The sequence below is a fragment of the Chelmon rostratus genome, chromosome 23 (genome assembly GCF_017976325.1).
Source record: "Chelmon rostratus isolate fCheRos1 chromosome 23, fCheRos1.pri, whole genome shotgun sequence".
Taxonomy (NCBI): domain Eukaryota; kingdom Metazoa; phylum Chordata; class Actinopteri; order Chaetodontiformes; family Chaetodontidae; genus Chelmon; species Chelmon rostratus.
The window spans coordinates 2,157,949-2,173,028 of record NC_055680.1 but is presented as its reverse complement, the minus strand read 5'-3'; the positions used below and the strand labels follow the sequence as shown (position 1 = coordinate 2,173,028).

The 15,080-nt window shown below is 43.9% G+C and overlaps 2 protein-coding genes across 2 annotated transcripts in view; one reads left to right on the top strand and one right to left on the bottom strand.

Annotated features, from left to right (window-relative positions):
- Positions 1–3,840: 3,840 nt before the first annotated feature.
- On the top strand, positions 3,841–9,936 carry hacd4 (3-hydroxyacyl-CoA dehydratase 4). The gene is made up of 7 exons (XM_041965136.1): positions 3,841–4,067; positions 6,131–6,237; positions 6,452–6,579; positions 6,719–6,828; positions 8,084–8,190; positions 8,751–8,882; positions 9,183–9,936. Coding segments are annotated over exons 1-7 (669 nt in total). The 5' UTR covers positions 3,841–4,065; the 3' UTR covers positions 9,266–9,936.
- The window catches only part of focad (focadhesin), a 39,687-nt gene continuing 33,482 nt past the window's right edge, over positions 8,876–15,080 (bottom strand). Inside the window, exons 38-44 of the mRNA XM_041965135.1 lie at positions 14,150–14,410; positions 13,435–13,524; positions 12,420–12,597; positions 11,927–12,024; positions 11,373–11,624; positions 11,196–11,271; positions 8,876–9,641 (exon numbers count right to left, since the gene is read on the bottom strand). Coding sequence (XP_041821069.1) covers positions 9,568–9,641; positions 11,196–11,271; positions 11,373–11,624; positions 11,927–12,024; positions 12,420–12,597; positions 13,435–13,524; positions 14,150–14,410 — 1,029 coding nt within the window. The 3' untranslated portion in view covers positions 8,876–9,567. The remainder of the gene's footprint in view (positions 9,642–11,195; positions 11,272–11,372; positions 11,625–11,926; positions 12,025–12,419; positions 12,598–13,434; positions 13,525–14,149; positions 14,411–15,080) is intronic.

Genomic DNA, 15,080 nt, shown 5'->3' with positions numbered 1-15,080 from the left:
AGCAAAATTTAAAGTTGCACATTAACATTTGCAGAGTAAAAATGGGCCACTCAGCTGTTCTGTTAATTTAGCCTTAGTCTGTCTTAAATGTAAGAGTTTTGTAAAGGAGTCTTGTATAGGAGTTTTTCCAAATGAATTCATCTGAAGATTTGTCCTCCTTGACAAGTTTTTTAGGTCTGGTGAAATTCCAACTGTCGAAACAGTACGAGCGCCTCGGTTGTTGCTCGTTACGTCGACTGGAGCTGAATAACTGTAAACCCAGCCAGGATACAAACAGGATATATTTAGCGGACTATTTTCGAGGGACGGGCTGGTGACTGCAGGTCTTGAGGAGATACGGTTACTTCTGGAGTCCACATTAAAACAGCAGGCAGTCAATCATGTCGGGCCATTAGTCAAAAAGGATTATGAAGGCAACATAAGTGGTTAACGAGGAGTGCGCACTGACAAACACACCCTTCCTTTCCTACTGCATCCACTTCTGTCATTAGTCCTTGTCACAGTCTGCAGAATGTCTCCATAGCAGCAAACATAAATGTATGCATATCGCTGACATTTAGGTGATATGTGTAATACAGTGTTTGGAGATCTGAGAAGTCAAGAAATAGCTTGTAAAAGCGATCTGTGTCTCAGAGCACAGCGAGACGTCTTCTTCAGCAGCTAATAGAGACTCGTTCAGGCACACATTTATCTGCATGATTCATGATTAAAGGGCCGCTCTGCTGGTTTTACTCATGAAGATAGGTTTACTCATCACGAGGGGTACCACTCGGTCTGTGAAAATAGATGTCATGTCTTCTGTTGCTCACTCAGTGAGACAGTGAAGGTTCTTTCAAGCAGCGAGCGGTTGCCACCACGGCCGCTTTCTGTTCTGAATGGATGACAGAGAGGCGCAATGCCGCCACGGCTCCTGGCGACCTCCGATCCCACTAACCTGTAACACCACCTACTGAAATCTTATCAGCCAGCTAAACACAGCTGGTTGGAGCTTAAAATAGAGGAATTCTGGCTAGCAATACACTATTTATAAAACAACTTCTGCTGACGAGTATCAAAAATGGAATTGTGCCTGACCAGACAATCAGACTGCTCTGTCTGCTTTCTGCTGATGACGAGATCTATCATTCAGGGAACTCAGATACAGTAAAATCATGTATCTTTCCCCTCACTGTAGTTCCTGGTTGCCATGGCTACACTCCACATCCCATGTCGTGGCAAAGAGGCATGAGGTTTGCTGTCTGAAAACACCTGAACCCTGATGATGTCATCAGAGAGGGTCCAACCAGACATGGAAGGAAGAGTTTGTATCTGCAGTCTCACAGACTATGCGACACGCCCACTTTAGTGCTAACTAGCAAATGCTAGCCTTCCGACGTGCTTGACTGAGATGGCGAACGTGATAAACATTGCACCTGTACATTTCAGCATGGTAGTATGGTCATTGTGAGCATGTTAGCATGCTAGCATGCCTAAGCACAGTCTCACAGATCCATTAGCACAGCTGTAGACTCTCAGTCGTATCATGTGTACGGCTTAGACCACATAACTATGTCTTGCAGTTGCTGTATTACTAAATTGAACATAGTATGAAATGGTTTGTAGGACATAACAATGAGATAACGATGCCCAGAAAAGTAATTAACTGAGAATTACTGTTGGTGGTTGAGATCATTGACTGCCATACACTTGGATCATGTCACATGTTGCACTCTTGCTATTTAATAAAATCGTAATGCCGCCACATGAAATTTTGTTTTATGTTTTAGTTATACGACCATCCGAATTCAAGCCAGCCATAAAAGACTGCAATCATGGACCAATATCACAAGCAGAGTAAGACGGCTGTTTTTTGAGTCTGACTCCACAGCAGCGGCAGAGGGGTCATAACGTAGAGTGTACGGTCGAGTGCAGGGTTCTTGAGTTCAGCGCAGCACTCGATACAGAAAATGAGCTGTAATTTCAGAGAGGATATGATAGCGCTAACAAGAAGCCGAGGTCCTGAGACCTTAGAACCACCCTAATCTGTTTTCCATCTGTCACTGGCCTTTCATCAGCGCAGCGAGGGGGCCCCGAGATAATAAAAGATTAGACGTGTTCATATCCATCATGTGCTCTTCACCCTAAACTTGACTGGAAACAGCCAATGAGTGTAATTAAGTGCTCATAGAGGCCTGTGCTTGTTATTCTGTGCCTTTTTCTCAGTGCATGCTGGAAAGAGCTGCAATCGCCCGCTGCCCTGAGGAGGAATACAAGGTTTCATCTTGGAGCTCCACTGCGTAAGGAGAGGGCATCCAAACATATCAGCTTTTACAGGGAACGTTAGTTTTGACAACTTAAAGGACCCTGCACAGTGAGCCGAGTTGAAAGGTCAGCCCAGCTTAGCATAAAGACGAATCCACACACTAACAGACATGTAAAAATGTCAGCTGGCGGTTTTAGGGGGAGTTAAATGCTGGAGATATTTCCAACAGTCAGGTGTAGCTTCACAGTGACATCATCAGGTTTGATGCCATCAGGCCTGAACAGACACATATAAACTGAACTTTTGTTCAAGGGTTCAAGCACATACACTACTACCCTTAGCACCACCGATCATCTTCATTTATTTATTTCATTTTAGGTCACGATTTAAAGAAAAACAAGTTCAGAAACACCTAAATGAGAGTGTTTTTACAGGGAGAAACAGACACTCACAATTTTTTTTTAAAGACTCATGGTTGAGGTGTAAAATGAGAGGCAAGTTATCGTCCACACAGTTAGCCAGAGTAGACATGAAATATCCCCCCCTCTCTGCTCTGACCATGACCCTTTGTGACCTTTGACCCTGGTAGAGTTTCCTGCCGCCCACACTAAAGGAAAACACACATGTGAGTGTGTGTGCTGTGTTCTGGAGACACCACTGACCCATGTTTGTAAAGCTGCTGCATAATGTTTCTTGTATTTTCTGCTGCTGTGAACCCAGACGTACTCAGACAAGATGTTGGAGGAAAGGCTGAAGCAACTGATAAAAACTTTTTTTTGACCTGGGGAGCTTTTGTCTTGAGCTGCCGAAATACATTTGAATTGAATCTGATGTCTGCAGGATGAATTTATCCTTTCCGCCACTAGAGATCAGTGCACCCTGTTTCATTGAGAGCAGCACCTGTGACTTGTATGTGTTTGCCAAACCATGAAAGACTGTGTGTATTAAAGGCTGGTGTATCTTATTCCTCTGTGCCACTGAGCTCCAGTGTTGTTCAAAAACTACTAAAAACACATCACTGTTGAACTGGCTGATTGACCCACTAGTTACTCAATTCCCCAAATATTCACTAAAACACCAAATGTGGATTAATCCGCCGCTGAAAATAATCCCCAACAAATGCTCTTTTCACTCCTGCTTTGAGTAACGTTTGATAAAAAACTGCAGTGACCAGATGTTTTAGGAAACTATGGAGCCCTTCTTGGATGAAGCCATACATTTCCAGGGTGTTTTTAAAGATTTGCATCTTCTGTAGGAGCATTGAGAGACGGACGAGTACAGTGCTGCTCTTGGTATTTTCATCACCACCTTTGTCAAATTGTCATTTTAGTTTCAATCTAACAACTCGATTGTTGTCCTGCACTTTTGAGCACGAGCTGCTGTTTTGTGTGGAAAATATGCTTCCAGTTTACATATAATGTGTGCTGCCGTGTTACTGTTCAGTAAACTGATACCTTTTATTGTCATTCAAACTATTTCTCTGCTGGTCTCCCCTCTCTCCTGAGTCTGTGTTTTTGGCAGCTTTCAGCTTTCTTTGAGGGGGCTGGGACTATCTGACGTCACACTCACACATGGAATGTCCACTTCCTACTCACTGCGAACTGCAACAATCAGCCAGAAAGGGCAGATATTGCAGCATTTTTCTGCTTCCAGTTGCGAAGGGGGGTGAAGTAAGAGACGGACGCCTGTTCACATGGAGAAAGCAGCTGCGAAGAGCCACAAACCCGTACCTGGAAACATGATTCTCCTCAAACCCGCACAGGGAGTATGAGCAGCTCCTCCCACCTTCAACAAAAGCAGCAAAAGAAGACTTGAGGAGGAGAATGTAAGTATGTGTTTGGGAGGAATGTTCTTTATCTGCAGGGCGTATCGAGGAATGTCAGGCTAATTATACACAAAGCTGCATTTGCTGTCACCTTTCCAAGCATCAAAAGCTAAAGTGCCGTAAAGAGGGATTAGAATTCAAATGTATTAGGATTAGTGCTTATTTTGCAGGTTTTATGTCTGAGATGAGCTCATAAAAACACATGCACTGAGTCCAGGATGACAGATTATTATCTGTAGTTGGTCATGACAGTACAGGCTACACTGCGGTGCATTCAACTTTTATCTGTGCTAATGCCATGTGCAGTAAAGGTATATTATTTTCCACTGTTTTAGGGAAGATTATACATTTCTGTACTAGAGACTATTCCTCAGCAGTTACACACCTAAGCCAAGTCATGTAAAAGGATTCAAAGGCAATGTAAAAGGTGCTCAGTATTCAGCACCAATGGAAGTAAAAGGTTGGTTCTGAGGGACTTTGAAGGTTTCCGTAGTCCTAGTGAACATCTCATGGGTGCTTGAGTGGGTACCAGAGCTCTCCGAGGAGGCTTTATGGGTGACTACCAGTTATCCTCAGATGAGTTAATTCAATTTCCTTCCAGTAATAGAAGAAGTAGCCACATCCTCGTTACGCTATAGTGCAATGATGTAAATGCCCCCCCACAAGTGAAAGTCCTGCATACAAAACCAAAAAGTCAAAAAAGCAAAAAGTACTTAAGCATTAGAAACAAAATGTGCTTAAAAGAGTGCAAATAAACTTTATTTGCTTTCTTGCCACAAGTGAGATGTGAAGATTGACGTCAATTTCATACCTGTGCTGTTAGCCTAGCTTAGCATAAAGACTGGAGGCAGGAGGAAATAGCCTTGTTCTGTACAAACGTTAAAAAAAAAACTGCCAAGCAAAACTTTTAAAGCTAATTACCATATTTTGTCTTGTTTTTAAAATCTTTGCTCAAAAGATGAGGAAAAATGACACATTTGTGGTTTTGGAGTGGGTCTAAATTACACGGCGTAGCTATTTCTTGATTGGGCGCAACAAATTAACAGAGAGAGCTAGGCTTCCGGTCTGTGCTACATGTAAGCTAAGCTAATCACTTCCTGGCTAAAGCTCTGTCCTCAGCCCTCAGCCCCTTTCTACCCCCTACCCGAACCAGGGTTTGTATTCCCACCCCGCTTTTTTGGTGCAGTTGGTAAGAGGCAGGTGTAGATGATGGTAGTGTGGCAATCGGCAGTTACATGTGGCATCTAGGCCTGTGGTAGCATTGTAGCAGCTAACAATAGCTAAAGTGGTGAGAGTATGATAGTATCTTAGCAGTTAGTATTGGTAGCTAGCAATTAACATTAACAGTATAGGTGAATCTAGCTTTATTGTCTTCTTCTGTTCCTCTTAGCAGGTAGCGGTTAGCACGTAACATTAGCTAAATGGTAGCATCGGAACTGTATTGTCTTCTTCTGTTCTTCTTAGCGGTTAGCATTAGCATTAGCAATAGTTAAATGGTAGCATCGGTACTGGCCACTACCTGGAGCATCTCTGGGTCAGTTGAACGTGGCGGTGCTGTTTGGATTGTGTAGGAGCGTGAACTGGCACTAGGGGGGGGGGGTGACTCTGGGACGCCGGAGTTCACCGCCTAGCCTCCTGGAGGTGTAGTGGGACTAAGTAGGCGAAACACTGTTGAAGGGAGGTTTCCACCTGATGACCCCCAGAGACGTGTTAGGAATCACTGCTCTTTGGCAGGTATAGAGGCAGATCAGGGCTCCAAGGTTCTTCACTGAGAATGAATCCTCTTTTTGAGCACAAGTATCTTGTGTTTAAATTAACTCGTGTGCTAACACCGGAATGGGTTTGACCTTCTCACCAAACTCTGAGCAAGAAAGTGAATTTGAAAATGAAAAAGTTAAAAGTAATAGGACTCAGGCCCTCGCCAGCACATTGGGACTTGTCATAACAGGAAAAGGGCAGACTTTAACAAATGATTGCTGTGCCAGCAAGCCAGCCCATAACGAGTCAACAAAAGCCAAAAGTCAATTTGGATAACTTGCAACATGCACTTTTTTCTCTTACAGGCTCAGCTTTAGGCTTGCCTACATTTTCTCGTATAACCTGTTCCAGTTCTGTGGACACACATGGATACTGGCTAATAGCATAGCCAGGTTTCTCACATTTGGCCGAGGTAAGGTTTGTAAATGCAAAACATTGTTTCCGATTCAAGCAACTCAGAGTAAACAGCACAGCGGACACATAAAGGATGCAGTACTGCAATATGGATTTGCATTTGGAGCTTTTATAGCTCAATATGAAATAATCTCTTTAAATCTTAATGGTTTTAACGCACAAGGGCAGGAACATATGTTAGTATGATTAAAATACGATTTTTCACGTTGCAGATGCCTTAGCAGACACATTTTACTCTGTTGGCTTTGTGATGAGTCTGTGCCAGCTGCTCTCCATCCTGGAGCTTTTCCATATCGCAGACGGGATTGAGAAAGCGAGACTCCTTCCTCGCTTCGTCCAAGTGTGTATCACTCCTCAGCCTCTTGATGGAATTGCGTTATTTATCATGTGGATGTTATGAGCTGTAACAAACATGGCTACATGAGAGTTCTTTATCCAGCTTAAGTGACCGGCGGACTGTGCGTGCTATTTGTTTTAAGGTTTCGGAGAAGAACGTCTTGCTGATCATGGTCATCATGCTGGAGGAGATCCAGAGTAAACCAGTTGTGTGTGTACAGTTCTTCCTGTGGAACATTCTGGACCTCCTACGGTATGCACATGACTTACAGCTTCATTTCACTGTTTGTGCTTTTGGCGATAGATGGCAAACTGCAAATTTCAGGTCGCTTTAAGCGCATCCCTCAAATGTTGATGCAAGAAGTGGGAGGCAGAGCCCCGAACTCCCTCAGAGAAACAGCACTGAGCCACCGGTTTGCATATGTGAACGACTCATGGGTCAAAACCAAAACCCAGGAAGTGCAAGCCTTCACAGAACACATTAACTCAATGAGTTGGGTGGTGCTGTACACAATGAAGAGGACAGAAGTAAGTAAGGAGTAATCAGACTCTTGCAACACTGAGCTGATAGTGTACCAGCAAGTGCCGAGGCCCAAGAGAAGGAGCACGAACATCTGAGGGATACACCTGAAGCTTGTGGAGACCCTAACCAGACCTTTACAAAAAAGCCTGAAGATCCAGGAAGAGCACCGAAACTGAGGTGATGAAGAAGAGAACAAACGCAACAACATCATCATTCCAGATGTTTCCAGAGAATCTGATTTTCAACAAACACCACGACCCTGTGTGCTTCAAATCCAGCAACACACTGAGACGGAAACTGCTCCACCTGAAAGACCCCACACCCAAACACAAGAACAGCAATCCAGCGTACGCAGGCCGAAGCAGCGAGGAACGCACAGACTCCTAAACAACCATTCAACAAACGCATGAGTCATCACAAGAGAGCCAACTCCTCAGGTCAGGACCCAGCAGCTCACCTCCACCTGGAAGATAAGGGCTGGAAAGAGGAGTGAAGGAGGCTGCTTTTACGAGGAGGAGGTCTACGACACCACTTATACCCTGCCTTCAACGCTGTCCTTTCATCCCTCTCCAGGAGATTTAACAACTATTCACAGTTGGCCTCATGTGACATCTTTGACGACTGTCGTTCACACCTGGCCTCAGGTGACTCCACCGACTCTAACCGCTGCCATTACTACAGCCAGGAGCACTAATGACCCAGGTACTACAGGTGTCAACGTCCTTCATATTGACTCAGCAGAGGCTGAATAGCTGGGACTCCCCACCAGTCAGTTAGAACTGAAGTAGCCCCTTGGATGAAAGGTCTTCAAGTCTCTACAACCAACCAGTTGCCCTTGATTCGGAGGCATGTCTTACTAAGATAACTGGTCATACGATGATAATGATATGATCATAACCTTGATCCAATCAACTGTCAGTCATTGTGTAATAGTGTGCTGTTATGCCCTTTAGTAAGTATTTTGCTGTGTTCTGTTTGATGACAGATACCCACATGAGCTGCTATGTGTTATGGACACACCCTCCATCGCCATGCTGTGGACTCGCTACACGCTCTGGATCCCCTTATACATCCTGTCGGTGGCCACTGAAGGTGACTGAGTCATTTTATTAACTTCCTTTCACTTGCTGCAAAAGTGACAGCTTCACAAAACAGACCGAATGGCCAAGTGTGCTTCAGACCGCCTCTCACTACATTCAGGACCATAAACAGTCAGCTATACTGTATCTGACCTGACACATGCTGAGCGATACGAGCTGCTTTATTGTGTCAACGGCACAGGGGAAGTCGTGTCAGCATACAGGAAACGAGTTGGCAAAGCGGAGGCGATGATAAAATGTCAGGAAGGGCGTGAGGAGAGCGCAGTCCGGCCTCTGCAGAGTGTGTGAGGAACACACTGAAAGCTGTGAAGCGCTAGTTTATCAGCAACACACAGATAACAGATAACTTCTCCCCCCCGCTGGCAGAGTGTGTGTCCTCTTAAAACACCACATCCAGTGTTCATTCATGAAGAAAAGCTCTTAATTGGCCTCCTTCAGAAAGGTTTTCAACGGAGCTGTAATCAATATACTATGTTCAGTATGATGACTGTAAAGGAAAAGTTCAGCATCTTCTGTGTATGTGTCCCATTTCTGTTTCTATTTCTTCCTCAGGTGTTACCATATACCAGGCCCTGCCTTATATTGAGCCAACAGCACCAAACTCATGCCCGTCCAATTCAACAGTGTCAGCACACATTCACCTGCCCTTCCTACTGATGCTCTACCTGCCTGTTCTTGCTCTCGGTAAGATGAGTCAGCCAGAGCAGTGGTCCCATTGAGACGAGAGTGTGTGTGTGTGTTTGTGTGTTGGTCGACAGCCAGTTTGCTCCCAAACAATTTATTGCCATTCATTTGAAGTAAACCCACTTTTTTTTACACTGTTTAGTTGCGCTTTGTGACACACACCTACAGCACGCATTCATTTTTGCAGCTGAATTTATACTTTGTAATGTAATGACTAGACGTTGGATTTGTTCCATGGATACAAAATAAAACACTGTTCAGGTTTTTACCGGCTTTCTAACGCTACTTTGTTCTTTTTAGGGGCCTCCGTAACAGTCTGGCAAGTGCTGAAGGAGAGACAACACCACCTGGAGAAATGGAGCAAGAAGATGAAAAGGAAATGACACAGACTGTTCGGGTGGTTCAAGTTTTTCAGGAACAGCTGGGACTTTCACAATCAAAGTCTGTTACTTGTTCAATTCAGTCATTGACATACGTGTCCAGAAAATCTATATTCAGGAGAAGACCTCGACTCAACAGCCACAAAGTCAAATGTAATGGCGTTTAATATTTCCTATATTGATGTCATGCTCATATGTGACAAAGGCAGCGTCCCTCTTTAAGTCCACGGTGCTGCAGCGAGCCTCAGCTGTCTCCACACCCTTCTCCACACCCGCCATGATCGGCCTGTTGTGCTTCCTCTGGGCTACCAGCCATACGCTCTGGTCCACACAGTTTTCTTCTTGAGCTCGGCGGAGGACTTCAGGGCCAGCAGGGCGGCTGAAATGACGCACACACGAGGGCAATCAGAAAAATCACTCGGAACATTTCCGTGTTCATAATCAAACCAGTTTTCATGTTGTTTGCTGTTGTGAATGTATGATGTCAGTTCAATAGGAGAGACAGGCTGTGTGTCTCAGGTTGCACCTGTATGGGCATCTTACTATGTTGCCATAACAATAGCAACATCAGTGTTTCCTCCCCTGTGGAGTTTTAAGCAGATGTTTACATTCAGTGTCTCATGAAAACCCATTACAATATAATGCCTTACAAACACATTGAATGCATTTCCTTTCTCTTTAAAAAACGTTTACAAAGTGCATTTTTTGTAAATTTGAAACCTGCATGGTCTGCAAAATGGATGTATTATGAGAAGTGGATAACAGACTCTAGGAGGACATCCATTCATTCCAGCGGCAGCTGTTCTCCCAGCAGACACAGCTAAAAAAGTCTTCTGCGTTATGTAGCCGACTACACATGTGAATGAGTGTTTCTTTCCCCAAGCCCACCGCCCCGGCCCACAGACTCTACACTGAGATGATGTCAAACACATTTAAATGTGTTTTTTATCGACAACTGAAATTAGTTTGCTGTTGGAGGCGTCCTGTGAACACTTTTCCACATGTGGTCTAGGGGGAATTTTGGGACACAGGTGTTATTTTTTTTAGTTGTAGTACCAAAATCAGCCACTGGGACTAATTGGCGATGGGGCTGATGAGCAGTACTGTATCCAGCCACTGTCAAAACCCATGGCCCAGTTCCAAGCCTCACAGACTTTAATTAACATCACTAGTGACATCGCTGTTAGCGCCTGAGTGCAGGAGGGTGTGAGGACTTCACACACTGTTGGGACTGGGACAGCACTTAATGAAATCGCATCATCTGGACAAACATTTCTCAGGAGAGATAATTGTGAGGCAGACATTTCATAAGGTGTAATTTCAGGTGTGTGTTGGTCTTAAAACAGCAGGAGATTCATTATTGTAGTTTAGCTGCTGATTTGGCTGCTCACCAACACGGTGCTTGTGACACAGCTCGTGGAGGTGATGAAAGTACTTCAAAGTCATCAGGGCAAGATTGATGCAATTTGCACCAAAAACTTTTCTTCTTCTGCATCAACACAATCAAATCTGAATGCACAGAAATGACACACGCCTTCTCAAGGATATCATTATCTCTGATGTCCACTGGAAGTAATTCATAAATCCCCTCAGTAATCAGAGAAAAAAAGACGTATTCTTTTACACAGCAAGCAGGAGCTGCTAGGAGCTAACTTATCATACTTTAAATGGTGCCAATTAGCCAAACATTTATAGGCAAAAAAAAACAGGGTCAAGTGGAAGCTCAGAGAATAACTAACTGCACTGAATCCACAGCAAGTCTCATGTTGCTGTCCACCAAACAGAAGGAGAAAGAATAATAATAGGAATGCCAAATCTATAAATATGAACTTTTTAATGTAATATATAAATAGATTTTGGGGGCATAGCTGTCTCAATTTCAGCAACCCATACTGTCAAACTACATTTTAAAACAGAGTACTGTGTGATGTACCTTTGGCTGTGTTGATGGTTGAGGCAGACAGACACTGTTCAGGACCTTCTGTGATGCTGAGAAGCCAGTCTATGAACTGAAGACACACACATTCAGGTTGTTATCCTGCTGCTCAGCTCGAGCAAACTGAACCACAACTTAGTCACTGTTCTTCAGATGTATGTCTGACACACGAACCTTGTGCGTCTGGCTGCTCCAGGGCTCTTTGTCCAGAAGCAGAGCCAGGCTGTGGGGCATTCCCAGCAGGCACTGGGGCAGGGCATGGTCAGTGAGCGACTCCTCACCGTACAGGCTGTGTTGTAGAGTTTGGGGCTTGGAGCCGGGTTGCCATGGGAACCACTGGGCCCTAATGCCAAGGAGGAGGGGCATGAAGTGGTCGCCCCAGGACACTACAGCAGCAGCAAAAACCTGAAACAAGAAGTCTGTAGCCTGGAGAAAAATAAAGGAAAATCTATGTTCAGGTGATGTTTAGTTTACTTTTAAAACAAACTTAAATGTAAAGCCTGTTTGCACATGTAACTTATATTAGTGGACACACCCAACAGGACTGGAGCTGCATTCCAGACCACCTCAGGAATGCCAGTTATTCCTGAGGAGCCCTTAACTCTCACCTACAGGCTGAACCACAGAGCTCTTAACATATGGTCTGCGTGTTGTGGCATGTGTGAAACGCTCACTGACAGCTCTAGAAATACCACACTGCAGTATCCCAGCATGCCTCAGGAACATACCAGTCTGACGTCCCCGCATGTGATGGAGGTTGCACCGTACGCAACATTTCGGATGTGTCCCATCAGCTCCAGGAGCCACTCCATTCGTTTAGAAACACCTGCGACAAAGACCAAACCCATGTTCACGTGTGGACTCACTCAAGAGGTGGATGATAGCATACAGGAAAACTATGACACACATGTATAGTACTGTGTGCATAGAAAAACAAAAAAAGCCAAATAAAGAAGAGCATACTGTGTCTCTTCTTGCCAATAAATTGAATTTGAAAGTTCTCAACTTTGGTTCCATCGAATGGTCCCATCAGAAAAAGCCACTGTGGCAAACACTGCAGAATGCACGCAGTGTTCTTTAGTATAGATTTTGAAAACTGAATGGACAGTATTGTCTTGCACAGTATTTATTTCCACCTTGAACGATTTTCATCTCTGCATCGTCACTTTTCCTCCATTAAGTGAACGCAGCGAGAGGAGCTTCCCTCGGTTCTTGCCTGACCTGTATTGGAGCTGGCGGCCAGACGACACTGGTAAAAAGTCTGCAGGAGCAGCCAGCCAACTCTGCGGCTTGGCCAACCACGAAGCACGCCAGCAATGACGTCATTGAGACCGAGGAGAGGAACTCTGCCTTGTGAGGTCAAGTAAGCCAGGGTGAAGCAGGTCTTTTCCATCTGAGCCTGAACGGTACAGAGTCCAGATACACAGTTTTTCTTTCACCTCTAGCTTTGAAGCTTTAAAAGCACGTCCATCATTTAATAACTTACAAGCTGCTGCTCCCTAATGGCAGCATCAAAAACGCTAACCATGAGGCAGCCAGTCAAGTTGTAGCTTACAGCCATGTCTGTCCAGACTCATACTGAAATACAACTCTGATTCCCAAAAAAGTTTGGACGCTGTGTAAAACAGAAATAAAAACAGAATGCAATCTCTTTCCAACCGAGTTTACTGAAAAGTTTTAATTAAGTGTTCATGAGCCCATGTAGTAACAACCTATCAGTGATCATCAACCCATATTATTCATGAATTCAGAAAATGCTCTCATTTAACATTACTCACCAGCGAAAGAGACTGTATTCATACACTAATTATGACAAAATGTCTCATAGGATAAAACGATGAAGTGATGACATTTTACTTCCAAAAGGTCAAAAGTCAGCGTCACTGAGACATCATAATGCTCAGTCATTATTCAACACCATAACTGAGGAACAGAAGAGAAGCTCGTGACCATATCTTCCATATTTGAATCATTGTAGTCCAGCACAGCTCATTGGTTCAGCTGATATTGAGCTTCAGGTGATTCATTGCACCATGTGATGAAGCTACAGTATGTCAATACAGAGATTCCATTTCACCAAAAAATACACTTAATACCTTTCATATCAAAATCCTTCCAAGTCCTCACTACATATACAAAGTCTGAACAGACATGGATGCAAACTGGAACTTGACTGGATGGAGGAGGCAGACAACAGAGAGGCAGTTTATTGGCTCTTTGTGGCAAAATACTGTACCTCTGTGACTCGAGTGATTCGGTCAATCTCTGTATCAGACATCTCAGACAGGCATTTGGTGATTCCCACGTACAGATCCACTTCATCATCCTGAAACAAAAGAATTTATCGTCAGCAGAAAACTATTAGTGGAAATAGGAGGATATTCTTAGGAGAGTGACCTGGTACAAGAACAGCTTAACCAGCACTATTATAACTAATCACACTGAAATGTCTGAAAATGTAACATGTTTGCATGGGAAGTGTTGTAGCTTCTTTTCAAGCACTTTAAAGGAGTAGAAGTGCCAGTGAATTTGAAGCACTGAAAGGGTTTTCAGTTGTGTGTTGAAGTGTAAGCGCTAAAACCAGTTTTAAATTTAGTCCTAAATTTTAGACTTGCAGGCAGCTGAAATGCTAGTTTGTGAGTAAACACTCGACTTAGCAGAAGAGTCAGATCAGAGTAAAAGCTGAAAGCAGGCGAGCTGTCAGCTGAAGAGTGAAAGCAGTTGAAACGTCTGTTGAAGAGTAAACAATCATTTGTTAAGGCTGAAAGCAGTGAAATGTCAGTTTAAGCTGAAGTACCAGAGGTGTTTAAAGTGTGGGCACTGAAAGTAGTTGAAGTGTCAGTTGTTATGTAAAAACAGTGACACCGGCTGAAATGTCAGTTGAAGAAGAAAAATAAGAGTCAGGTAAAACTCCTTTCTGAATGAGTGAACACTCATTTTCAGCTTTGGACCTGGATTTGGTTGGGCAGGAGGGCGAAGATCTTCTCTGTGGTGGATCGGAGGATGGTCCAGCAGTTGTTGGGGGGGTTTGGGAGGGCCATGGCCTGAGCGAGGCCCTGCAGCAGGGAGCGGCACATGGACAAACGCTGGGGTCGAAAGTCCTCCTGGAACTGCTGCAGGCCCAGACTCTCCACGTAGACCTGGAGCTTGTCCTCAGCAACATGCTTCATCCACAAGCCCAGGTTCTCATACAGGTGAGCCCGAGTCCGGTACTGGAGGAGAAATACAGGCTCTCTGTACTACAGGTGGGGCTAGGTATTGAACATAAATACTCTTTGGTGCTCACTTACATGCTATTGAACACTGGAAATCGAAAACTGTCAATAATCAAAAGTAAAAATCTATATTTTTACACATTAACATCTTACATATATGATGACTCAAAACACACCAAATCCAACACAGCCCACACGTGTTGAAGGGGATCCATGCACACATTTAGCTATCTCCAAATAAATGCAAAAAACTTACAGTATAACAAATATTTATACATGCAGTGTAAATATTTGAAGTTGAAAATAAATATGGAAAATACTGATCTTTATTCAAGCTGGGGTGCATTTATCTGTTAAATAGTTTAGCGTTTGTTTGAATGGGTTGGTGTTTCTTTGTGAACTGGACAGTGCATTTGGGAACATCATTCTGTACATTACTCACAGATGTCATCCACATATGTAACCAATATCGAGATTATTCTTAGTTTGGCAAGGTAACATCACTGCAGCTCAGTTAAACAGAAACATTTCTAACGGCAGCAGCTAAAAACAGTTTGCATTACAATCACGTGGTCAAGCAGAGCACTGCAACAGTGAAGTGTCTGTCATTTGTCCAGGTGGAGCGCAAAGATCCTTCCCTCCCTCACCGAAAATGGTGAATTTTGCC